This window comes from Coregonus clupeaformis, chromosome 16 (genome assembly GCF_020615455.1).
Source record: "Coregonus clupeaformis isolate EN_2021a chromosome 16, ASM2061545v1, whole genome shotgun sequence".
In the NCBI taxonomy this organism is placed as follows: Eukaryota; Metazoa; Chordata; class Actinopteri; order Salmoniformes; family Salmonidae; genus Coregonus; species Coregonus clupeaformis.
Window position 1 is genome coordinate 22,238,047 of NC_059207.1, and position 26,388 is coordinate 22,264,434.

Here is a 26,388-nt window from a genome sequence, read left to right on the forward strand (position 1 = left end):
GGTGAGATCTTGCGTGGAGCCCCAGATCGAGGGAGATTATCAGTGGTCTTGTATGTCTTCCATTTCCTAATAATTGCTCCCACAGTTGATTTCTTCAAACCAAGCTGCTTACCTATTGCAGATTCAGTCTTCCCAGCCTGGTGCAGGTCTACAATTTTGTTTCTGTTGTCCTTTGACAGCTCTTTGGTCTTGGCCATAGTGGAGTTTGGAGTGTGACTGTTTGAGGTTGTGGACAGGTGTCTTTTTTATACTGATAACAAGTTCAAACAGGTGCCATTAATACAGGTAACGAGTGGAGGACAGAGGAGCCTCTTAAAGAAGAAGTTACAGGTCTGTGAGAGCCAGAAATCTTGCTTGTTTGTAGGTGACCAAATACTTATTTTCCACCATAATTTGCAAATAAATTCATTAAAAATCCTACAATGTGATTTTCTGGATTTTTTTCCCTCATTTTGTCTGTCATAGTTGACGTGTACCTATGATGAAAATTACAGGCCTCTCTCATCTTTTTAAGTGGGAGAACTTGCACAATTGGTGGCTGACTAAATACTTTTTTTCCCCACTGTAGTGCACTACTTTTGACACAGGGCCTGTAGGAAATAGGGTGCCATTTGGGAGAGTAGTGCACTACATAGAAAATTCTATGGCATTTGGAAACGCACACAATATATCAGCCTAGATAAGATTAGAGCTGGAAACGTTATGTTACCTCGGCTTCAGCGCCTCAATGTACTTTTTATAGCCAGGCTTGTTAGGCCAGCCGTACATCCACTGGGCTACGAGAGAGATGGAGTAGGGGATGCCAACTAACAACGCCCCTGCAGCCATGGGCAGAGACACGTTGTACTTCAGTCCAATCCTAGAGGAAAAACAGAGAGAGAGAGAGAGAGAGATAGAGAGGAAGAGAGCAAGAGAGAGAGAGAGAGAGAGAGAGAGAGCAAGAGAGGGAGAGAGACACACATAGCAATCAGCAAATCACTTTCTTAATGGTATTAAATAGCACTGGTACTGTAGATTTGCAAATAAAATGCTCAGTATGCTTCTCATTTATTATGGAAGAATTTGCAATCTGCTGAAAATAGTCATGTACAGTATTTGGATAGCACACTGGTATTCAAGTATGCAAATGAAGAGTTTCTTTCTAAAACGCTATACATCTATTTTTTTTGTTGAAATGTTGGTAAATTAGCTTTTATTGTTTAAAGAACTTATGATTGGTGTGTTTTTTTCACTATCTAATCATGGCATGGGGTTGTTCAATGACAGACATGTATTTGTTTAAAATCTATCACTTGATGGTTTCATTTCAGAGAGACAAATGTTTTTTTTGCTAAACGCTATATATCCTCCACATTCTCAGAGAAATAAGTAGTACTGCTAGGTTTAACACAGTCTAATGTAACAAATAAATACATTTTCTATAAAGAACTGTAGAAATGATACAGAAATACAATACAGTAATATGAGATTTGTATGTAGAACATTTACATTTTAAATAATAAATTATAATAATGCCATTTAGCAGACGCTTTTATCCAAAGCGACTCACAGTTAGTGCATTCATCTGAAGATAGCTAGGTGGCACAACCACATATCACAGTTAGTGCATTCATCTGAAGATAGCTAGGTGGGACAACCACATATCACAGTCAAATATAAAAGTATACACACATTTCATTCCAGCTAAACAATGGATATATAGCGTTTTGCATATAAAAATAAAATAAAAAATTATACACAACTAAAATCTATAAATTAAAAATCTGAGAACAGTTAAATTTTACACACACGAAGGTACCCATAAGCAATATTTTCTGATGAAAAAACACAAATGTGAAAAATTGGTGGACATAGTGTTTTGGAAATAAACTCTTCAAATGTTCTTTTGAGTATGCTACTCACATGTTTACTGATCCAAATTGAAACGCTGTATCTCTAGAACTGGTTCCTAGATGAGAAAGGGAAAGAGATAGAAGATGTTATGTTAGTTACACCATTGGACCAAATCATCCGTAGCTGATTCAAACAACAAAGGTTCAGATCTAGGACCGTAACTAGTTAATTATTTGAACCAGGTGTGTTTTAGTGCTAGGGTGGAACAAAAAACATGCACCTCCAGCTCTCCAGGACTGAAGATGGAGACCCCTGGCTGCTCCAGTAAGCAGAGGCAGACTGGAAAATGTACTGTTCCAACATTCTACCATGCAATGAGTTCCGATGGCACAAAATTCCATATTCCATTCCACTATGATAGGTTATCCGTTATCTGTAGGCTCTCTCTGGGTCAAGGTGCCCTGGACCAGAGCTAGTCTATATTGTGATTGTCATAGCAGCTAAATACATAGTGCATTATAGTGCATTATAGTGTATAACATGGAAAGAGAAAGGCCACGCTGGGAGTTATTTTTTTGTTGCATTGACAGTTGCTTGAACATATTGTTCATTTTTGTATTACTTCCTCTACACTGCTTTGGCAACAGTGGCAAACACCCATTCATGACAATAAAGTATTTATTCTAAATACGGTATTTTAATGCAACATAATACCATAGTGCTGAGTACTGACGCTAGACCAGGCATTACCAGGTGCTGAGTACTGACGCTAGACCTGTTATGATTTAACTGGATAAGAACCCAAATGCAGACAAGTACACGAAGCCATAGAAGTTTTAACAGGTTTATTTACAATGTTCAAAGTCCAGGTTTCCAAATATATGGGAAGAGCAAGTCCAGGTTACAGGGAGGGTAACAGATCCAGATCAGGGCATGTGTGGTACCGTAATGTCCTAGTGTCCGTGATGAGTCCAAAAGAGAGGTCCGGTATTGGAGAGCAGGATGGTGGTGGCAGGAGTGAAGCGGAGGCAGGAGTCAGGTTCCAAATATCTGTGGCACAGGAGAAAAAGTAAATAGAACAGACCAAAAAACACAAAGAGCAAAAATAACCAGGTTGAGTCGGCAGCGAGACTAACATGGTCGTCTTGACTATGATCTGACGATGAGTGGTAAGTTTGACCGGGTCTTAAAGGCTGAGGTGATTATGGTGAATGAGCTGCAGCTGGAACCCTGACTCCCGCACACCAGACTTCACTCCTGCAATCAGGACAGACAGAGGGAGGGGAGAGCAGAGAGAGCTACCTAGCAGCAGTAGGCCTAACAGTACCCCCCCTCTACGGACGCCACCTGGCGGCCGACGGGGTTTATCGGGATGTAACCTATGAAACTCTCGGACCAGAGCAGGATCCACAATGAAGCTCCTGGGCACCCAGGAACGTCCTCGGGACCATAACCCTCCCAATCCACCAGGTACTGGAAACCACGACCTCTGGCGGCGAACATCCAGAAGTCGCCGGACAGTGTAGACCGGACCCCACCCACGATCCTGGGCGGAGGAGGGGGACAGAGGGCGGGCACAGAGGGCTAACCGACACAGGCTTAATCTGGGAAACATGAAAGGTGGAATGAACCCGTAGGGAGGCAGGAAGCTGTAGCTTAACCGCGCAGGGGGTTAACAATAGACAGTATCTTGAACGGTCCTATAAAACGAGGCGCCATCTTCTTAGACTCCACCTTCAATGGAAGGTCCCGTGACTTCAGCCATACCTCTTGACCAGGAGAGTAACCGGGGAGCCTGGGACCGGTGACGGTTGGCTTGCCTCTGCATGTACGCCGAAGCTCGGACAGAGCTACCCTGGCCTTCCTCCAGACCTTGAAGCAGCGGCGCATGTGGGACTGCACCGAGGGTACCGCCAGTTCCCTCTCTTGGGAAGGGAACAGGGGAGGTTGATAACCCAGAGCACACAGAAAAGGAGACAAACCAGAGGAAGCGTTAGTCAAGGTAAGTTATGAGCATATTCCACCCAGGGGAGCATGGAGCTCCATGACCCAGGGTTAGACCCAGTGACACAGCGAAGAGCGGTCTCCATCTCCTGGTTCGCTCTCTCGGCTTGCCCGTTGGTCTGGGGGTGATATCCAGAGGACAGGCTGGATGTAATGCCCAAAGCTTTACAGAAAGCTTTCCACACCTGGGAGACAAACTGGGGACCCTGTCAGAGACAATATCCGTGGGTAGACCATGAGAGCGGAACACATGTTCAACCAAAATATCAGCCGTCTCTCTGGCAGTAGGCAGTTTAGGTAGGGCCAAAAAATGAGCCGAACTTAGAAAAACGATCAATCACCGTAAGAATGACAGTCTTACCAGACGAGGGGGAAGTCCAGTGACAAAATCCATAGCGATATGCGACCAGGGCCGGCTGGGTATAGGTAGAGGTCGTAGATGACCAGCGCTGGCCTGGGTGGAGTTCTTACTTCGTGCACATACCGTACAAGCAGCAATGAAGGCTCGAGTGTCCGCCTCCATCGTGGCCCACCAGAACTTACGTCGCACAAAGTCAAGGGGTCCGCGAAACTCCAGGGTGACAGGTAAGGGGAGACGAAAGTGAGCCCACTGAAGTACCTGGGAGCGAGCAGACTCAGGGACAAACATCCGGTTAGGGAGGACCCCTCCCAGGGTCAGCTTGATGATGTTGAGCCTGTCTAACAATCCCCTCGATGTCACATGTGATGACTGCAATACTGCAGGTAGGAGGCAAAATGGGTTCAGGGTTACTACCAGTATCAACAGCTGAATGAACACGAGACAGGGCGTCAGGCTTGACGTTGCGTGACCCAGGACGGTAAGACAGAGAACAATTGAATCTCCCAAAAAATAGTGCCCACCTGGCTTGACGGGGGTTGAGCTGCTTCGCTGACTGGAGGTAAGCCAGATTCTTATGATCCGTCCAAACGATGAAGGGTTGTTCCGCCCCCTCCAACCAATGTCGCCACTCCTCGAGAGCCAGCTTAACGGCGAGCAGTTCACGATTGCCAACATCATAATTCCTCTCTGCCTGAGAAAGTTTCCTTGAGAGAAAAGCACAGGGATGCAGTTTCTTATCTTCAGGAGAACGTTGTGACAACACTGCACCTACCCCAGTGTCGGATGCATCCACCTCCACGACAAACTGGCGGTCGGGGGTCCGGCTGCATCAGAATGGGAGCGAGGCGGCGATGTTTCAGTTCTTCGAACGCTGATTCGGCCCCTTCATTCCAAGCGAACGGTCGTGAGATGGAGGTGAGAGCTGTGAGTGGCGCCGCAATGCGGCCTGTAGTCCTTGATGAACCTCCTATAGAAGTTCGCAAACCCCAGGAATCGTTGAAGTTGTTTGCGGGTAGAGGGAGCTGGCCAGTCCGTGACAGCAGAGATCTTAGCTGGGTCCATCCGCAACTCCCCCTGAGCTATGATGTAACCCCAAAAAAAAGAGGTCTCAGACACATGAAATACACATTTCTCCATCTTCACAAACAGTTTGTTCTCCAACAACCTTTTTGCAACACCTGGCGCACATGTAGTTCATGTTCCTGGGAGGACTCTGAGAAAATCAAGATATCATCCAGATAGACAAAAACAAACCGATTCAACATGTCCCGAAGGACATCATTGACTAGTGCCTGAAAAACAGCAGGGGCATTGGACAACCCAAAAGGCATAACCAGATACTCAAAATGTCCCAAGGGTGTGTTGAAGGCAGTCTTCCATTCATCACCCTTACGAATGCGCACCAGGTGATACGCATTTCGTAGATCCAGTTTCGTAAAGATGGTAGCACCATGAAGGAGGGGAAAAGCAGAATTAATCAAAGGCAGAGAATACTTGTTCTTAATGGTGATGTTGTTAAGACCACGGTAATCAATACAGGGTCTGAGGGTCTTATCCTTCTTAGCAACAAAAAAGAATCCCGCTCCTACAGGTGACGAGGAAGGACGCATAATACCTGCCGCCAAGGAGTCCCGAATGTAGTTCTCCATAGCCTCCGTCTCCGGCCGGGAGAGATTGTACCAGGCGACTGCTGGGGGAGCGGGGCTCCTGGCTGGAGGTCAATGGCGCAGTCGTAAGGCCGGTGAGGAGGAAGAGAAGTAGCTCTGTGTTTGCAGAAAACGGATGCCAGGTCATGATACGCTGCCAGGGACAGCAGAGAGATCCATGGACTCCAGTGGAGGTTGAGGCACAGTACTGGCAGGAGTCTGAGCAGAACACAAACAATTCACATGACAAAATGTGCTCCATGAAACAATGTTACCTGTCACCCAATCAATGTGTGGATTGTGTCTTATGAGCCAGGGGATACCAAGGACCAGGGGGTGTCTGTGGGCAGTCGATAATATGGAATTGAATGTTCTCCTGATGATTTCCCGACACTCTAAGACAAACAGGAACAGTTTGATGGGTAATACGGGTCAACAATTGTCCATTTAGACCCTTAGCCTGCAGCGGACAGTCCATAGGAACAGTCTCCAAATCCATTTGTTGAGCCCACTCTCTATCCAAAAGCTTGCGCGGCACCAGAGTCAATCAGCGCACTAACAGAGAAATTCTGGGACTGCCACTGGAGGGATGCCTGCGGGAGCAGAATGCGGGGAGAAGAGGAAGAATCCGCTGCTCGGCTCACCAAAACTTCTCCCATTAATGATGAGCCGGCCCTTTTCCCGGACGAACTGGGCAGGAAGGAACGAAATGACCAGCTTCTCCACAATACAGGCAGACCCGAGCCTGAATACGACGTGCACGCTCCTCTGAGGACAACCGTGCACGACCCACCTCCATGGCTTCGGGTTCAGTGCTCCTCGTATCGATTCGGGAAGACACGGCTTTCTCCGTAGGGAAGATGCAGGGAGGAGTTTGTTGATGACAGACAGGTTGCTTGGAACTAACACTCCTCTCCCGGCTGCGCTCCGAATCCGATTATCCAACCTGATAGTGAGTGAAATAAGATTATCCAGCGTAGCGATTCATCATATGACACCAATTCATCTTTTAAAGTCTCAGACAAAGCATTGATGAACACTCCTTGTAATGCCTCGTCATTCCAACCACTCACTGCTGCTAAAGTCCGAAACTCCACTGCCATCTCCGCCACACTACGAGCCCCTGTCGAAAGAGAGAACAACCGTTTCGCAGCCTCCTTGCCTCGCATACGGGGTGGTCAAAAACCTTCCTCATCTCCGTGGTGAAGGCAACGTAAAGCGTTGCAAATGTCCGACTGACTCTCCCATACCGCGGATCCCCAGGCACGAGCGGAACCGCTAGTAGAGTTAATAAGGTAGGCAATACGGGCTCTTTCTGAGGCGTAGGTGAGGGGCTGTTGTTCAAACACTAACGAGCATTGAGTCAAAAAATCGCCACAGGTTCCCATGTTCCCGTCATAGCGCTCTGGAGCAGGAACAAAAGGCTCTCTGATCTGGGCTGAAGGGGTAGTAAGGGCAGACACTTGATTGGTGAGTAATTGAACCTGATTAAGCAGCACCTGACTGTCCTCAGCAATCGTCTTAAACAGGGTATCATGTTGGCCAAGTAAAATGCCCTGATTGGCTATGGCAGTCCAAATTTCAGTGCACTCTGGGGTGGTATCCGAGCTACTGTCTGCTGGGTTCATCGTTTGGTCAGATCATACTGTTATGATTTAACTGGATAAGAACCCAAATGCAGACAAGTACACGAAGCCATAGAAGTTTTAACAGGTTTATTTACAATGTTCAAAGTCCAGGTTTCCAAATATATGGGAAGAGCAAGTCCAGGTTACAGGGAGGGTAACAGATCCAGATCAGGGCAGGTGTGGTACCGTAATGTCCTAGTGTCCGTGATGAGTCCAAAAGAGAGGTCCGGTATTGGAGAGCAGGATGGTGGTGGCAGGAGTGAAGCGGAGGCAGGAGTCAGGTTCCAAATATCTGTGGCACAGGAGAAAAAGTAAATAGAACAGACCAAAAACACAAAGAGCAAAAATAACCAGGTTGAGTCGGCAGCGAGACTAACATGGTCGTCTTGACTATGATCTGACGATGAGTGGTAAGTTTGACCGGGTCTTAAAGGCTGAGGTGATTATGGTGAATGAGCTGCAGCTGGAACCCTGACTCCCGCACACCAGACTTCACTCCTGCAATCAAGGACAGACAGAGGGGAGGGAGAGAGCAGAGAGAGCTACCTAGCAGCAGTAGGCCTAACAAGACCAGGCATTACCAGGTGCTGAGTACTGACGCTAGACCAGGCATTACCAGGTGCTGAGTACTGACGCTAGACCAGGCATTACCAGGTGCTGAGTACTGACGCTAGACCAGGCATTACCAGGTGCTGAGTACTGACGCTAGACCAGGCATTACCAGGTAATAATAATAATAATATGCCATTTAGCAGACGCTTTTATCCAAAGCGACTTACAGTCATGCGTGCATACATTTTTTTTTTTTGTGTATGGGTGGTCCCGGGGATCGAACCCACTACCTTGGCGTTACAAGCGGCGTGCTCTACCAGCTGAGCTACAGAGGACCACCACCAGGTGCTGAGTACTGACGCTAGACCAGGCATTACCAGGTGCTGAGTACTGACGCTAGACCAGGCATTACCAGGTGCTGAGTACTGACGCTAGACCAGGCATTACCAGGTGCTGAGTACTGACGATAGACCAGACATTACCAGGTGCTGAGTACTGACGCTAGACCAGGCATTACCAGGTGCTGAGTACTGACGCTAGACCAGGCATACGGAAATTAGCTCCATTCTCAACTGCTATTGCTGCAACCTCTACTGGAAGGTAGACGTTAATTTCCCATAGCCTCCTCATCCGCGATGGATACATAAACCACACAAAATACATCAGGAGCAATCTGCTCGTCTCTCTCTTGTTGCTACAAAACTAAGTGAACGAATAGGGTGACATATTGATTAATTTAATACAGTAGCACCTGTTATATCAGATATTTCTTTACATCTCTAGAAACGACTTACAGTTTAGACGGTGTAGGCTACAATGTTTCTTCGTTTTGTGTGTGTTTCCGGGGAAGGGGCTGTATCTGATCTCCGTCAGCTAGGGCTTGACATTGGTTAATAAAATCTCCCAATTTTAGCTCAATTTTTGCATTGCCTTCTCAAACAGCTACGACTGCATATGCATTCACACATCAAGTCCTTTCTTGAGTTGAGCTCGGGGATGGAACAACTGTTTAACATCTGAGCTTGTGGTTGTTTGTGGGGGGAAGGGGTTGAGTGTGCATGAGTATATGTGTGTGTGTGTGTGTGTGTGTGTGTGTGTGTGTGTGTGTGTGTGTGTGTGTATGTATCCCACATCTGTTGCTATGGGGTAATGATGTTAGGGACAATATAGGTGTCACAAACGAGACTCCCGCTGTTCCTCCTGCTCACCACCAGAGGGAACCCTCTCCTGAGTATTAAACCCCTGAACTACATTTCCCACATACCTGGCTCTGATTACCGTTGCACCTGACTCCCATCAGTAGACTATTTAGGTGCTCTCAAACTCTCTCCCCTTGCGAAGTCTTGTTTACCCTGGTGATCATTTCTGTGCGTTTTCGCCTGTGTCTGTCTGCCCGTGGATTTACTCTGGACTGTTTTTCCCTCCTTGATTCTTTGCTGCCTGCCCTGGACTATATTCTTTACTGGACTGATTTTTGTAAGCTTGCTGCCTGCCCTGACCTTATGCCTGTACCTGGATTACGAGTTGCCTTATCCCTACTGTTGTGTCTGCTGGCGATTGACCCTGTTTGTACGACCCAGATTGTAATAAAACTGCAAATGGATCCTCACTCTCCTGGAGCGTCATTACAGAAGACTTCGCCAACACACGATCCAGCAGCTCTGGTTCAGATGTCCACGGAGATCTCCACTCAAGCTCACCAACTCGCCATTCATCAACAGCAGCTAACCCATTTAACTACAGTAACAGAGGAACTCGTCAGGACGCTACAGAGGTTGCCGGTGTCGCTAACAAACCCAGCCCCTCCTCCACCGAACGCGAGTGTGGGCGTTCTCCACCACCGTCACTCACAGTTAACCCACGTCTGGCTCTCCCTGATAAGTTCGACGGCAACCCAACTAAAAGTAAGGGATTTCTACTGCAATGTTCATTATTCATTGATCAACAACCAGCTATGTATGTCACCGATGCCAGCAAGATTTCCCTTGGTATGCTCTCCTCGCTGACAAGGCGTTAGAGTGGGTGACGGCGGTTTGGAGAGAGGATGGCACTGCTTTTCCATCGTTTGGTACCTTTCTTCAACGCTTCCGGGAAATATTTGAACACCCGGAGGGAGGTATGAGAGCTGATGACCGACTACTTGCGTTGAGCCAGGGCAGGAATACCGCAGCAGAATATGCTTTGACATTTCGCACTCTAGCAGCTCAAACCGACTGGGTGGAGAGCACACTTAAACTGCTCTTTCGCAAGGGACTCAGCTTGGAGTTGCAATCCGAACTGGCCTGCCGAGATGAAGGGAAATCGCTGAATCAATTCATCGAACTAACCATTCAGATTGACAATCTGATTCGTTCACGTCGTCCACTCAGAACGGTACCCCACCAGCACACAATACCCGGTCACTCTGTCTCAAACTGAACCCATGCAGCTCGGATATACTCACCTGACTCCGGAAGAACGAGAACGCCGCATACGTCAACATCTCTGCCTCTATTGTGGTCAACCGGGCCATCTGAGGGCGTTTTGCCCCACAAGACCACCTCCTCGTAATCCCTCTTCGGTGAGTCCTTGTGTTCAAGCACATCATTCCAGTTCTTGCATCAAAGTACCTATAGTATTATCTCTAGAGGGCAATCATATATCCACATCAGCTCTATTAGACTCAGGAGCAGCCGGGAACTTTATGTCTCACGAGTTTGCCCAACAACAACAACTCCCATTAATCTCCTGTAACTCTCAATTGGCAGTGGAGGCGCTAGATGGACGGCCTCTCGGCGATGGGAGGGTCCTGCACACCACCATGGACCTTCAACTACAGACCGGTACCCTTCACACTGAGGTAATTCGTTTCTACGTCATCTCATCACCTCATAACCCGGTTATTCTTGGACTCCCTGGCTACGTCAACATAATCCCCTCATCTCATGGAGGGAGGGTCGTATCATCAAATGGGACCCGGCCATGTCACTCCAACTGCTTAACTGGCAGCCCTTCACTCTCCATTCAGACCGTCACGCTAAAGGACGAGCGGTCCTTTTCCCCACTCTTCCCATTGAATACTCTGACCTCATCGAAGCTTTTAGCAAGACCAAGGCGATGGAACTCCCCCCCACCGATCAAGCGACTGTTCCATCGAACTATTACCAGGCACAACACCACCTAAGGGCCGAATCTTCCCCCTATCACAACCCGAATCAGAAGCCATGAACAACTACATCGAGGAGGAACTTTCGAAGGGGTTCATTAGAACGTCGACATCACCTGCAGCCTCTGGCTTCTTCTTTGTTAAGAGAAAGACGGTGGCCTACGCCCTTGTATCGACTACCGGGGTCTCAACGACATCACCGTCAAGTTTCGATATCCTTTACCGCTGGTACCAGCTGCCCTAGAACAACTCCGCAAAGCCAAGTACTTCTCCAAACTGGACCTCCGCAGCGCCTACAATCTCATTCGCATCCGGGACGGTGATGAATGGAAGACAGCCTTCTCTACCAGCACTGGGCACTATGAGTATTTGGTGATGCCTTTCGGGCTGTCCAATAGTCCGTCCGTATTTCAGTCGTTTATCAATGACGTCTTTCGGGACATGCTTAATCGTTGGGTAATTGTTTACATCGATGACATTCTCGTCTATTCCAACACCTATGAGGAACACGTGCAACACGTGAGAACAGTATTACAACGACTCATTGATCACCAATTATACGCCAAAGCAGAGAAGTGCGAATTTCACCAGACTTCCACGTCTTTCTTGGGCTACATCATCAACCAGGAGGGAGTCGCCATGGACGAGAAGAAGGTCAAGGCCGTTCTAGACTGGCCACTGCCAGTAACCTTAAAGGAGTTACAACGCTTCTTGGGATTTGCGAACTTCTACCGACGCTTCATCAGGAATTTCAGCTCGGTAGCCTCTCCCTTAACCTCTATGACTAAGAGAAATGCACCACACCTCACCTGGTCAACTACAGCACAGGAGGCTTTCGCAGAGCTCAAGTCACGTTTCACATCTGCCCCATCCTCCACCACCCTAATCCTGAAATCCCGTTTACAGTTGAGGTGGACGCTTCTAATACGGGCATTGGAGCCATCCTCTCACAGCGGCACGGATCCCCACTCAAGCTCTATCCGTGCGCCTATTACTCCCGCAAACTTAGTCCAGCCGAACAGAACTACGACGTCGGAACCGAGAACTGTTGGCCATGAAAGCAGCTATGGAGGAGTGGCGTCATTGGCTGGAGGGAGCTAAACACCCGTTTGTGATTCTAACTGACCACAAGAATCTGGAATACTTGCGATCTGCCAAGAGACTGAATCCCAGACAAGCGAGGTGGGCTCTCTTCTTTACACAATTTGACTTCACCGTTACCTATCGTCCCGGTTCAAAGAACACCAAAGCAGACGCATTATCACGCCAACACGACTGGTGTAGTTCCCACTGAATCCAAGGAAACCCTGCTTCCTGAGTCATTAATCGTGGCCCCTATTCAGTGGGACATCATGACAGAGCTCACCCAGGCCAATTCACAAAAGACCCCTCCTCCCGAATGCCCCCCTAACAAAACTTTTGTACCTCAGGATCTCTGTCAGAAAGTGCTACAGCAAGTTCACTCCGTACTCAGCTCCGGTCATCCTGGAATCGCTGCCACTGTTCACCTGCTTCAGAACAGCTTTTGGTAGCCAACCTTGTGGGCAGACACAATAAAATTCATTAACGAATGCACCACCTGTAACACAAGCAAACATCTCAGACAACTACCATCGGGCCTACTGCAACCACTGCCAGTTCCCCACCGACCATGGTCCCATCTTGCCATAGACTTTGTTACCGATCTTCCCAAGTCCAATGGGAACACCACAATACTCACTGTCATAGATCGCTTCTCCAAGGCCTGCCGGTTGATTCCACTTCCCAAACTGCCCACAGCATTGGAAACAGCCGAACTCATGTGCAACCTTGTGTTTCGCTTCTATGGCCTGCCTGAGGACATCGTGTCGGACCGGGGCCCCAATTCACATCCAGAGTATGGTCAGCATTCTTCCAACAACTCAACATCAACATTAGCCTCACTTCAGGATATCACCCACAATCTAATGGTCAGACAGAACGCCTCAATCAGGAGATCACCCGGTTTCTCAGAGCCTACTGTCATCAGAACCAAGCAGACTGGAGTCGATTCCTCATGTGGGCGGAGTATGCACAGAACTCACTCCAGAAACCCTCCACCGGTCTAACTCCATTCCAATGTGTAATGGGCTTCCAACCTCCCCTATTTCCATGGTCAGGGGAACCCACCGAGGTACCCTCTGTCAACGACTGGCTCCAGAGAAGCGAGGACATCTGGAGTCAGGCTCACACCCACCTGCTACGTGCTGTCAGGAGACAGAAGTTGCAGGCCAATCGTCACCGTCGCCCCAATCCCGAATATACTCCAGGTCAATGGGTCTGGCTATCCACTCGAGACCTACGCCTCAGACTTCCTTGCAAGAAACTCAGTCCCAGGTATGTAGGTCCCTTCCAAATTGTTAAACAGATTACACCAGTTTCCTTCCGTTTGGCATTACCCTCTAATTATCGTATCTCTCCCACTTTTCATGTATCACTTCTCAAACCCGCTGGTGGTCCGAGAGCGGAGGAGGAGGAGCAGACCAGTGATCAGGGCCCCCACCCATCTTGGTGGACGGCGAGGAGGCATATCAGGTTCGAGATCTACTCGATTCCAGACGCCGGGGCAGGCTCCTCCAATATCTGGTGGATTGGGAGGGGTACGGACCGGAGGAGCGATCCTGGGTTAATACAGAGGACATACTCGACCCGCACTCATGACTGAGTTCCATAGGACGCACCGGAGAAACCGGGCCCCCGACCTCGAGGAAGACCCCCGGCGTCGTTCGCCTCTTCGCGTCAGGAGCCGGCCGCAGGGGGGCTCTGTCACAAACGAGACTCCCGCTGTTCCTCCTGCTCACCACCAGAGGGAACCCTCTCCTGAGTATTAAACCCCTGAACTACATTTCCCACATACCTGGCTCTGATTACCGTTGCACCTGACTCCCATCAGTAGACTATTTAGGTGCTCTCAAACTCTCTCCCCTTGCGAAGTCTTGTTTACCCTGGTGATCATTTCTGTGCGTTTTCGCCTGTGTCTGTCTGCCCGTGGATTTACTCTGGACTGTTTTTCCCTCCTTGATTCTTTGCTGCCTGCCCTGGACTATATTCTTTACTGGACTGATTTTGGTAAGCTTGCTGCCTGCCCTGACCTTATGCCTGTACCTGGATTACGAGTTGCCTTATCCCTACTGTTGTGTCTGCTGGCGATTGACCCTGTTTGTACGACCCAGATTGTAATAAAACTGCAAATGGATCCTCACTCTCCTGGAGCGTCATTACAATAGGATGAATCACAATTGTTTACTAAAATAATAATTTTGTAATGTCAGTCCTGGTTATAGGTAACAATCGTTTGCATGAACTGCCTAGATTATTACACATATTATTTGTTAGTTGTGGAAATGAATATACGCAAGATTTTTATTTTATATACAGTACCGGTCAAAAGTTTGGACACACCTACTCATTCAAGGGTTTTTCTTTATTTTTACATTGTAGAATAATAGTGAAGACTTCAAAACTATGAAATAACACATGTAGAATCATGTAGTAACAAATCAAAATATATTTTATATTTGAGATTCTTCAAATAGCCACCCTTTGCCTTGATGACAGAATGCCAAGAGTGTGCAAAGCTGTCATCAAGAAAACGGGTGGCTATTTGAAGAATCTCAAATATAAAATATATTTTGATTTTGTCTAACACTTTTTTTGGTTATTTCATAGTTTTGATGTCTTCACTATTATTCTACAATGTAGAAAATAGTACAAATAAAGAAAAACCCTGGAATGAGTAGGTGTGTCCAAACTTTTGACCGGTAGTGTACTCGGTAAACATATCCAGAAATAAATAAATTATCTCACTACAATACATTTGTAGAGAAAGTTAGCAAAATTAGATAAGATCTTGCTACCATGGAAAGGAAAATACAAGTTGACCTTTTTGATTATGGTCTTGCCTACACCTAGCAACCTGTTTTTAAAATTATATGAGCAAAAAATATTCAATTTTATTTGGAACGGCAAGCCAGACAAAATTAAACGGGCCGATTTATATAATGAATATGAATTCAGAGGGCAGAAATGATTAAATATTAAAGCATTAGACCTCTCACTAAACGGCGCTTGTAACGCCAAGGTAGTGGGTTCGATCCCCGGGACCACCCATACACAAAAATGTATGCACGCATGACTGTAAGTCGCTTTGGATAAAAGCGTCTGCTAAATGGCATATTATTATTATTATTATTACTAAAGGCTTCAGTCACACCATAGTTATACTTCAATCCGAACTGGTTCTCTAGCCGATTAGTAAGAATGTTCAAGAATGTTCAAGAATGGCCTTTTTCCCCTTTATTCAGATTACAACCTCGCACTTTCAATTATTTGAAAATGAAACACTACAGAGGGTAGTGCGTACGGCCCAGTACATCACCGGGGCCAAGCTTCCTGCCATCCAGGACCTCTATACCAGGCGGTGTCAGAGGAAGGCCCTCAAAATTGTCAAAGACTCCAGCCACCCTAGTCATAGACTGTTCTCTCTGCTACCGCACGGCAAGCGGTACCGGAGCGCCAAGTCTAGGTCCAAAAGGCTCCTTAACAGCTTCTACCCCCAAGCCATAAGACTGCTGAACAATTAATCAAATGGCCACCCGGACTATTTGCTTTGATACTCCCCCCCCCGCACATTGACACTGCTGCTACTCGCTGTTAATTATCTATGCAAAGTCACTTCACCCCTACCTACGTGTACAAAATACCTCGACTAACCTGTGCTCCCGCACATTGACTTGGTACTAGTACCCCCTGTATATAGCCTCATTATTGTTACTTTATTGTGTTACTTTTTTATTTATTACTTTTTGTTATTTTTTATATATATTTTCTTAACTCTATTTTCTTAACTGCACTGTTGGGTGTGTAATGCCAAGAGTGTGCAAAGCTGTCATCAAGGCAAAGGGTGGCTACTTTGAAGAATCTAAAATATATTTTGATTTGTTTAACGCTTTTCTGGTTACTACATGATTCCATATGTGTTATTTCATAGTTTTGATGTCTTCACTATTATTCTACAATGTAGAAAATAGTAAAAATAAAGAAAAACCCTTGAATGAGTAGGTGTGTCCAAACTTTTGACTGGTACTGTGTATATATAAAAAATATGTATTATATATGTATGTGCATATGTGTGTGTGTGTGTGAGATATATATATACAGTGGGGGAAAAAAGTATTTGTCAGCCACCATTGTGCAAGTTCTCCCACTTAAAAGATGAGAGGCCTGTAATTTTCATCATAGGTACCGTCAACTATGACAGACAAAATGAGAAAAAAATCCAGAAAATCACATTGTGGATTTTTAATGAATTTATTTGCAAATTATGGTGGAAAATAGTATTTGGTCAATAACAAACATTTCTCAATACTGTTATATACTTTGTTGGCAATGACACAGTCAAACGTTTTCTGTAAGTCTTCACAAGGTTTTCACACACTGTTGCTGCATTTTGGCCCATTCCTCCATGCAGATCTCCTCTAGAGCGTGATGTTTTGGGGCTGTCGCTGGGCAACACAGACTTTCAACTCCCTCCAAAGATTTTAATGGGGGTTGAGATCAGGAGACTGGCCAGGCCACTCCAGACCTTGAAATGCTTCTTGAGCCACTCCTTCGTTGCCCGGGCGGTGTGTTTGGGATCATTGTCATGCTGAGCAGCCACGTTTCATCTTCAATGCCCTTGCTGATGGAAGGAGGTTTTCTCAAAATCTCCGATACATGGCCCCATTCATTCTTTCCTTTACGGATCAATCGTCCTGGTCCCTTTGTGAAAAAAAGCCAAGCATGATGTTTTCACCCCCATGCTTCACAGTAGGTATGGTGTTCTTTGGATGCAACTCAGCATTCTTTGTCTTCCAAACATGACAGAGTTGAGTTTTACCAAAAAGTTATATTTTGGTTTCATCTGACATTCTCCCAATCCTCTTCTGGATCATCCAAATGCACTCTAGCAAACTTCAGACAGGCCTGGACATGTACTGGCTCAAGCAGGGGACACGTCTTGCACTGCAGGATTTTAGTCCCTGGCGGCGTAGTGTGTTACTGATGGTAGGCTTGGTTACTTTTGGTCCCCAGCTCTCTGCAGGTCATTCACTAGGTCCCCCTGTGTGGTTCTGGGATTTTTGTTCACCATTCTTGTGATCATTTTGACCCCACGGGTGGACCTTGCGTGGAGCCCCAGATCAAGGGAGATTATCAGTGGTCTTGTATGTCTTCCATCTCCTAATAATTGCTCCAACAGTTGATTTCTTCAAACAAAGCTGCTTACCTATTGCAGATTCAGTCTTCCCAGCCTGGTGCAGGTCTGATTTTGTTTCTGGTGTCGCTGACAGCTCTTTGGTCTTGGCCATAGTGGAGTTGGAGTGTGACTGTTTAGGTTGTGGACAGGTGTCTTATGCGATAACAAGTTCAAACAGGTGCCATACAGGTACGTGGAGGACAGAGGAGCTTAAAGAAGAAGTTACAGGTCTCGTGAGAGCCAGAAATCTTGCCTGTTTGTAGATGACCAAATACTTATTTTCCACCATAATTTGCAAATAAATTCATTAAAAATCCTTCAATGTGATTTTCTGGATTTTTTTCATTTGTCTGTATAGCTGACGTGTACCTATGATGAAAATTACAGGCCTCTCTCATCTTTTTAAGTGGGAGACTTGACACAATTGGTGGCTGACTAAATACTTTTTTTCCCCACTGTATATATACAGTGGGGAAAAAAAGTATTTAGTCAGCCACCAATTGTGCAAGTTCTCCCACTTAAAAAAGATGAGAGAGGCCTGCAATTTCATCATAGGTACACGTCAACTATGACAGACCAATGAGAAAAACATTCCAGAAAATCACATTGTAGTATTTTTAATGAATTTATTTGCAAATTATGGTGGAAAATAAGTATTTGGTCACATACCCAAACAAGCAAGATTTCTGGCTCTCACAGACCTGTAACTTCTTCTTTAAGAGGCTTTCTCTGTCCTCCACTGCGTTACCTGTGATTAATGGCACCTGTTTAAACTTGTTATCAGTATAAAGACACCTGTCCACAACCTCAAACAGTCACACTCCAAACTCCACTATGGCTAAGACCAAAGAGCTGTCAAAGGACACCAGAAACAAAATTGTAGACCTGCACCAGGCTGGGGAAGACTGAATCTGCAATAGGTAAGTAGCAGTTGAAGAAATCAACTGTGGAGCAATTATTAGAAATGGAAGATATACAAGACCACTGATAATCTCCTTGATCTGGGGCTCCACGCAATATCTCACTCTGTGGGGTCAAAATGATCACAAGAACGGTGAGCAAAAATCCCAGAACCACACGGGGGACCTAGTGAATGACCTGCAGAGAGCTGGGACCAAAGCAACAAAGTCCACCATCAGTAACACACTACGCCGCCAGGGACTCAAATCTGCAGTGCAGACGTGTCCCCTGCTTACAGTACATGTCCAGGCCCGTCTGAAGTTAGCTAGAGTGCATTTGGATGATAAGAAGAGGATTGGGAGAATGTCATATGGTCAGATGAAAGCAAAATATAACTTTTTGGTAAAAACTCAACTCGTCGTGTTTGGAGGACAAATAATGCTGAGTTGCATCCAAAGAACACCATACCTACTGTGAAGCATGGGGGTGGAAACATCATGCTTTGGGGCTGTTTTTTCTGCAAAGGGACCAGGACGACTGATCCGTGTAAAGGAAAGAATGAATGGGGCCATGTATGTGAGATTTTGAGTGAAAACCCTTCCATCAGCAAGGGCATTGAAGATGAAACGTGGCTGGGTCTTTCAGCATGACAATGATCCCAAACACACCGCCCGGCAATTAAGGAGTGGCTTCTGAAGAAGCATTTCAGGTCCTGGAGTGGCTTAGCCAGTCTCCAGATCTCAACCCCATAGAAAATCTTTGGAGGGAGTTGAAAGTCTGTGTTGCCGAAGCCCCAAAACATCACTGCTCTAGAGGAGATCTGCATGGAGGAATGGGGCCAAAAACAGCAACAGTGTGTGAAAACTCGTGAAGACTTACAGAAAACGCTTTGACTCTGTGTCATTGCCAACAAAGGGCATATAACAAAGTATTGAGAAACTTTGTTATTGACCAAATACTTATTTTCCACCATAATTTGCAAATAAATTCATAAGAATTCCTACAATGTAATTTTCTGGATTTTTTCCTCATTTGTTCTGTCATAGTTGGCGGTAATCTATGATGAAAATTACAGGCCTGGCTCATCTTTTTAAGTGGGAGAACTTGCACAATTGGTGGCTGACTAAATACTTTTTTTCCCACTGTATATATATATATATATATATATATATATATATATATCACACACAATGCCTTCGGAAAATATTCAGACCCCTTGACTTTTTCCATATTTTGTTACATTACAGCCTTATTTTAAAATGGATTAAATAAAATAAATTCCTCATCAATCTACAAACAATACCCCATAATGACAAAGTGAAACGTTTGTTAGAAATTGTTGGTAATTTATTCAAATTAAAAAACAGAAATACCTTATTTACATAAGTATTCAGACCATTTGCTATGTGACTCGAAATTGAGCTCAGGTTCATCCTGTTTCCATTGATCGTCCCTGAGATGTTTCTACAACTTGATTGGAGTCCACCTGTGGTAAATTCAATTGATTGGGCATGATTTGGAAAGGGACACACCTGTCTATATAAGGTCCCACAGTTGACAGTGTATGTCAGAGCAAAAACCAAGCCATGAGGTCGAAGGAATTGTCCGTAGAGCTCAGAGACAGGATTGTGTCGAGGCACAGATCTGGGGAAGGGTACCAAAACATTTCTGCAGCATTGAAGGTCCCCAAAAACACAGTGGCCTCCATCATTCTTAAATGAAAGAAGTTTGGAACCACTAAGACTCTTTCTAGAGCTGGCCGTCCGACCAAACTGAGCAAATGGGGGAGAAGGGCCTTGGTCAGGAGGTGACCAAGAACCCGATGGTCACTCTGACAGAGCTCCAGAGTTCCTCTGTGGAGATGGGAGAACCTTCCAGAAGGACAACCATCTCTGCAGCGCTCCACCAATCAGGCCTTTATGGTGGAGTGGCCAGACGGAAGCCACTTCTCAGTAAAAGGCACATGACAGCCCGCTTGGAATTGGCCAAAAGGTACCTAAAGACTCTCCGACCATGAGAAAAGAGATTCTCTGGTCTGATGAAACCAAGATTGAACTCTTTGGCCTGAATGCCAAGCGTCATGTGTAGAGGAAACCTGGCAATATCTCTATGGTGAAGCATGGTGGTGGTAGCATCATGCTGTGGGGATGTTTTTCAGCGGCAGGGACTGGGAGACTAGTCAGGATCGAGGCAAAGATGAACGGAGCAAAGTACAGAGATATCCTTGATGAAAGACTGGGGCAAAGGTTCACCTTCCAACAGGACAACGGCCCTAAGCACACAGCCAAGACAACGCAGAAGTGGCTTCGGGACAAGTCTCTGAATGTCCTTGAGTTAATAAATTAGCAAACATTTCTAAAAACCTGTGTTTGCTTTGTCATTATGGGGTATTGTGTGTAGATTGATGAGGGGGAAAGAACAATTTAATCCATTTTAGAATAAGGCTGTAATGTAACAAAATGTGGAAAAAGTAAAGGGGTCTGAATACTTTCCGAATGCACTGTACATACACACACACACACACACACACACACACACACATATATATATATATATACACATACATACATACACACACATACATACATACATACATAGTGCCTTCGGAAAAAGGAAAGGGGTCTGAATACTTTCAGAATGCACTGCATGTGTATTTTTGTGTGTATATATATATATATACAAAAAAAGATATGTGGTATTGGAAATGTTGCAGACAATTAACGTTACATTGATGGAAACTACAATTTATCTGCAATATTAAAGCTGATCTACCCCCTAACAAAATATATTAAGAAAATAGAGCAGCACCTGTTATATCACGGGTTATTTTTTTCTCTAGAAACGACTTACCGTTTAGACGGGGTATCCTACAATGTTTATTCGTAAGCCTATTCCTGCAGGAATTAAAGGTTTGGTGGTTGTAAAATGTTCAAAGATAAGAAAATATTTTCGGTCTGAATCCCGAATGACCGACTGATTGATCATATGTCAACTATGAAAGCATCCAGGCTCCGGGAAATGGTCTCAAATACTTCGCAATTAAAGTCGTATTCCTACTTGCTATTTCGTGATCTTAAGTATTATCTTGTCATTCCAGGTTTTGGAAAGGTACGTCTTGATCGAATATCATATTGCAGATTTTACAACAACAGGATGCCGGTGTTGAGATATCCGATGTTGCCCCAAAGTAGGAACATCGAACCGAGTCTACAGTACACCATATTCTTATTTTCCATTGGTTTATTTCGTAGAAGGCGGGACTATTGGTTAACGTACTTTGAGGTTTGATTGGCTATGTGAGTTGTCATTCTGCACACTGTGTTTTATTTCATAAAAAAATAGAATATTTATAGGTCAATATTCGCATCTACAATACATCATCGACGTATGAGTATTTGGATAGGTCTTGGAATAATTATATGAAGAATAAGGAATAAAATAGGTCAACAGAACAACTGATATTCTGCCAATGAAAACAGGCAGAATATGCGGTTTTTAGGATGGACATTGGGACTGGACGTTCAAGTTTTATTGTTATGTACACAAATACAGTGAAATGCCTTTTTTGCAAGCTCTTTCCCAACAATGCAGCAATCAATATCAGTAGTAGCTAGTATGAAAAAAAGTATAGTTGAACAAAAACACACGAGAAATAAGAAGAACACGAGACAGACATTCATCTGCATTATTGTGATCTTTTTGCCTGTGATGCCCCCAGGGGAGTCTCCCTTGCAGCGCTATAGCAGGCACTAACTCATAGGTCAGTGCGCTAACTCCGACGTGGTTCCTTGGACAAAGCCTATGGGAAAATGTTTGTAGGGTTTGGCGATAAATGCCGAAAACAAGGTCTGTGGTAAACACAGGTTTTGGATATCTTATACGTTTTGTTCTTTGGGATAATCTTCAGATAACTTCACTTTGTGAATTTTGAAGCATTTATTTTTTTAAACATTTATTTTTCATGTAATCAAAAAAAGCAACTGACCTAAATGATCTCATAAGAACAAAAAGTATAAGATCTCCGAAGCCTGTGTTAACCTCAAACCTTATTTTCGGCGTTTATCCCAAAACCCTATTCTTTCCCCATTGATTTTCCCCATAGGGATGGCTGAACGAACCAGAGGTAACTCATTTCTGGGTTTTAGGACTGCAAGCCTGCGAGCTCTATAGATGCGGCGTTCAAGTGCAAGTCGGAACTAGGAAACTGGGCCATTTTCGACTTGGTCACTGGTTGTAGTTAATCACATGCCTCGTTCAACAAATTAACAAGTTGGACATTTCAGAGTTTCCTAGTTCTGACTAGTATGTGAACGCTGTAAGAGTCCCACAGTATGCCTCATAATACCCATAAAATCTAGCGGTCAAATACGGAAATGGTTCTAATAGTTTTTCTACCATTCATTTTTCCCATAGGGGATTTTAGAAACACTTCATAAAAGGGCTGTGTTTCGTGTAGGAATACCCTGGCGTGACGTTTTGTAAATGTATCTCGGACAAGGTGACTTTTATCAATATATTCGGATCTAGTTACGCTCAGATTCGAAAATGCTAATTAGCATCAAAGTAGGCCATGCAAGACTACAAATCCCTGCAAGCTCCTGCATGTCATCTCTAGCTGCCGCCTTTGCTAAACAGGTATTGTGTCAATTTAAAACTTGCACAAGACCATTCACAGAATTGTCCAGAAATGTTGCCAATTTATTCATTACTACATTTAGCTAACATTAGATAGTTAATCCAGAGCACAGGCGGCTGGTGGCACCTTAATTGGTGAGGAGGATGGGCTCATAGTAATGGTTGGAAGGAATAAATTGAATGGGTTTGATGCCATTCTATTCACTCCAATCCAGCCATTATTATGAGCCGTCCTCCACTCAGCAGCTTCCTGTGATCCAGAGATTTTTTTTAACCTTTGCCTCGATTCGGCAGTCTCGTACAGATCATCATGGCATTTGTAGTTCTTTATGATAGCCACATTAGCAGCTAATTAGCGTTTCATTTTGGGGGGGGGGGGTAAATACAGGCAAATATATTGATAAAGTCACCGTGTCCTAGAGAGATTTACATGGTTATCAAAACATCACGCCAGGGTAAGCCTACATGAAACACAGACCTTTTTGTATGTGTTCTTAAAATCCCCCTATGTGAAAAAAAGAATTGGTGGAAAAATGATTGGAACCATTTCCCTGTTTGACCGCTAGGTTATAGCAAGGACATTTACTTCCGCGTGGAGAAAGTTTGCGTTCTATGCCTGGTTCTCTCTATGGTTGTGCTCTGCATTTACAAATCAGTAATCATAAAATGTGGGTTGAAAGTACCGCAAGGAGCCGGCAAAACCGACTTTCTAGCTAACATGAAACATTGTCACAGCGCTATTTCATGTTATTATCTCGAAATGATCCAGCAGGTGGCGATACCATTTACCTTTTTGAGTTTTTAGTGAGCCACGTCCAAAACTGTTAGCTGGTTCGCAATAAATAACGAGCAATGAATGATATGAAAGCCTGTGCCTGTTGTTCACTCATTCATACACTGTACAAAAAATATAAACGCAACATGTAAAGTGTTGGTCCCATGTTTCATGAGCTGAAATAAAAGATCCCAGAAATGTTCCATACGCACAAAAAGCGTATATTATTTCATTTATATTTTTGTTCAGTATAGATGGATTTCACAGTCAAACAATAATATCGTCATTTTTTAACAGAGGTTATTTTCTGTGTAACACATTAGCTACAAAAAGCAAGCTGGCAACTAGTTCAAACCTATTAGCTAGATGAGGAAAACAAAACAAAAATATAAATTGCTATTATTGCATGTCGACTATGGCTTATGCCAGACAAGTAGCTAGCTAGCGAGTACACTTTCTGATGACGTCGTAGCCCCAGCTCGGCAACTCGCGTATGGCAGTCTATGGAACCATTACCGGGTGAGGAAATATTTTTGTGCTGATGATGTAGCTACTAATCCAGTTTATTCATTGCGAACATGGGTTGTCTTAGTTTGCTATCATTACATGACTGACATCTGCATTCATCCATGCGTGCTGGCAAGATAGTCAATGCAATGGCTGAGGCAGGGATATCTATCTAGCTACAGTGGGGGAAAAAAAGTATTTAGTCAGCCACCAATTGTGCAAGTTCTCCCACTTAAAAAGATGAGAGAGGCCTGTAATTTTCATCATAGGTACACGTCAACTATGACAGAAAAATTGAGAAAAGAAAATCCAGAAAATCACTTTGTAGGATTTTTTATGAATTTATTTGCAAATTATAGTGGAAAATAAGTATTTGGTCACCTAAAAACAAGCAAGATTTCTGGCTCTCACAGACCTGTAACTTCTTCTTTAAGAGGCTCCTCTGTCCTCCACTCGTTACCTGTATTAATGGCACCTGTTTGAACTTGTTATCAGTATAAAAAAGACACCTGTCCACAACCTCAAACAGTCACACTCCAAACTCCACTATGGCCAAGACCAAAGAGCTGTCAAAGGACAACAGAAACAAAATTGTAGACCTGCACCAGGCTGGGAAGACTGAATCTGCAACAGGTAAGCAGCTTGGTTTGAAGAAATCAACTGTGGGAGCAATTATTAGGAAATGGAAGACATACAAGACCACTGATAATCTCCCTCGATCTGGGGCTCCACGCAAGATCTCACCCCGTGGGGTCAAAATGATCACAAGAACGGTGAGCAAAAAATCCCAGAACCACACGGGGGGACCTAGTGAATGACCTGCAGAGAGCTGGGACCAAAGTAACAAAGCCTACCATCAGTAACACACTACGCGCCAGGGACTCAAATCCTGCAGTGCCAGACGTTTCCCCCTGCTTAAGCCAGTACATGTCCAGGCCCGTCTGAAGTTTGCTAGAGTGCATTTGGATGATCCAGAAGAGGATTGGGAGAATGTCATATGGTCAGATGAAACCAAAATATAACTTTTTGGTAAAAACTTAACTCGTCGTGTTTGGAGGACAAAGAATGCTGAGTTGCATCCAAAGAACACCATACCTACTGTGAAGCATGGGGGTGGAAACATCATGCTTTGGGGCTGTTTTTCTGCAAAGGGACCAGGACGACTGATCCGTGTAAAGAAAATAATGAATGGGGCCATGTATCGTGAGATTTTGAGTGAAAACCTCCTTCCATCAGCAAGGGCATTGAAGATGAAACGTGGCTGGGTCTTTCAGCATGACAATGATCCCGAACACACCGCCCGGGCAATGAAGGAGTGGCATCGTAAGAAGCATTTCAAGGTCCTGGAGTGGCCTAGCCAGTCTCCAGATCTCAACCCCATAGAAAATCTTTGGAGGGAGTTGAAAGTCTGTGTTGCCCAGCGACAGCCCCAAAACATCACTGCTCTAGAGGAGATCTGCATGGAGGAATGGGCCAAAATACCAGCAACAGTGTGTGAAAACCTTGTGAAGACTTACAGAAAACGTTTGACCTGTGTCATTGCCAACAAAGGGTATATAACAAAGTATTGAGAAACTTTTGTTATTGACCAAATACTTATTTTCTACCATAATTTGCAAATAAATTCATAAAAAATCAGACAATGTGATTTTCTGGATTTTTTTTCTAATTTTGTCTGTCATAGTTGACGTGTACCTATGATGAAAATTACAGGCCTCTCTCATCTTTTTAAGTGGGAGAACTTGCACAATTGGTGGCTGACTAAATACTTTTTTCCCCCACTGTAGCTACCTCCCACTGGCTGGGTGGTCGGTCGGTCGGTCAGTCATTCGGTGTTCAAACAAGATAGTTGACAAATAACGAGACGTATGTGGCAGGGTCTACAGACAATCACGGACTACAAAAGGAAAACCAGCCACGTCGCAGACACCGACGTCTTGCTCCCAGACAAGCTAAACACCTTCTTCGCCCGCTTTGAGGATAACACAGCGCCACCGACACGGCCCGCTACCAAGGACTGTGGGCTCTCCTTCTCCGTGGCCGAGCATGCCCAGACCAGCTGGCTGGAGTGTTTACGGACATATTCAATCTCTCACTATCCCAGTCTGCTGTCCCCACTTGCTTCAAGATGGCCACCATTGTTCATGTA

The 26,388-nt window shown here is 44.9% G+C and overlaps 1 protein-coding gene across 1 annotated transcript in view; it reads right to left on the reverse strand.

Moving 5' to 3' along the window:
- Nucleotides 1-21,508, reverse strand: part of si:dkey-193c22.1 (uncharacterized protein LOC567837 homolog) — a 31,769-nt gene extending 10,261 nt beyond the window's left edge. Inside the window, exons 1-3 of the mRNA XM_041900378.2 lie at nucleotides 21,173-21,508; nucleotides 1,903-1,948; nucleotides 710-859 (exon numbers count right to left, since the gene is read on the reverse strand). Coding sequence (XP_041756312.2) covers nucleotides 710-859; nucleotides 1,903-1,904 — 152 coding nt within the window. The 5' untranslated portion in view covers nucleotides 1,905-1,948; nucleotides 21,173-21,508. The remainder of the gene's footprint in view (nucleotides 1-709; nucleotides 860-1,902; nucleotides 1,949-21,172) is intronic.
- Between the last annotated feature and the right edge of the window lie 4,880 nt (nucleotides 21,509-26,388).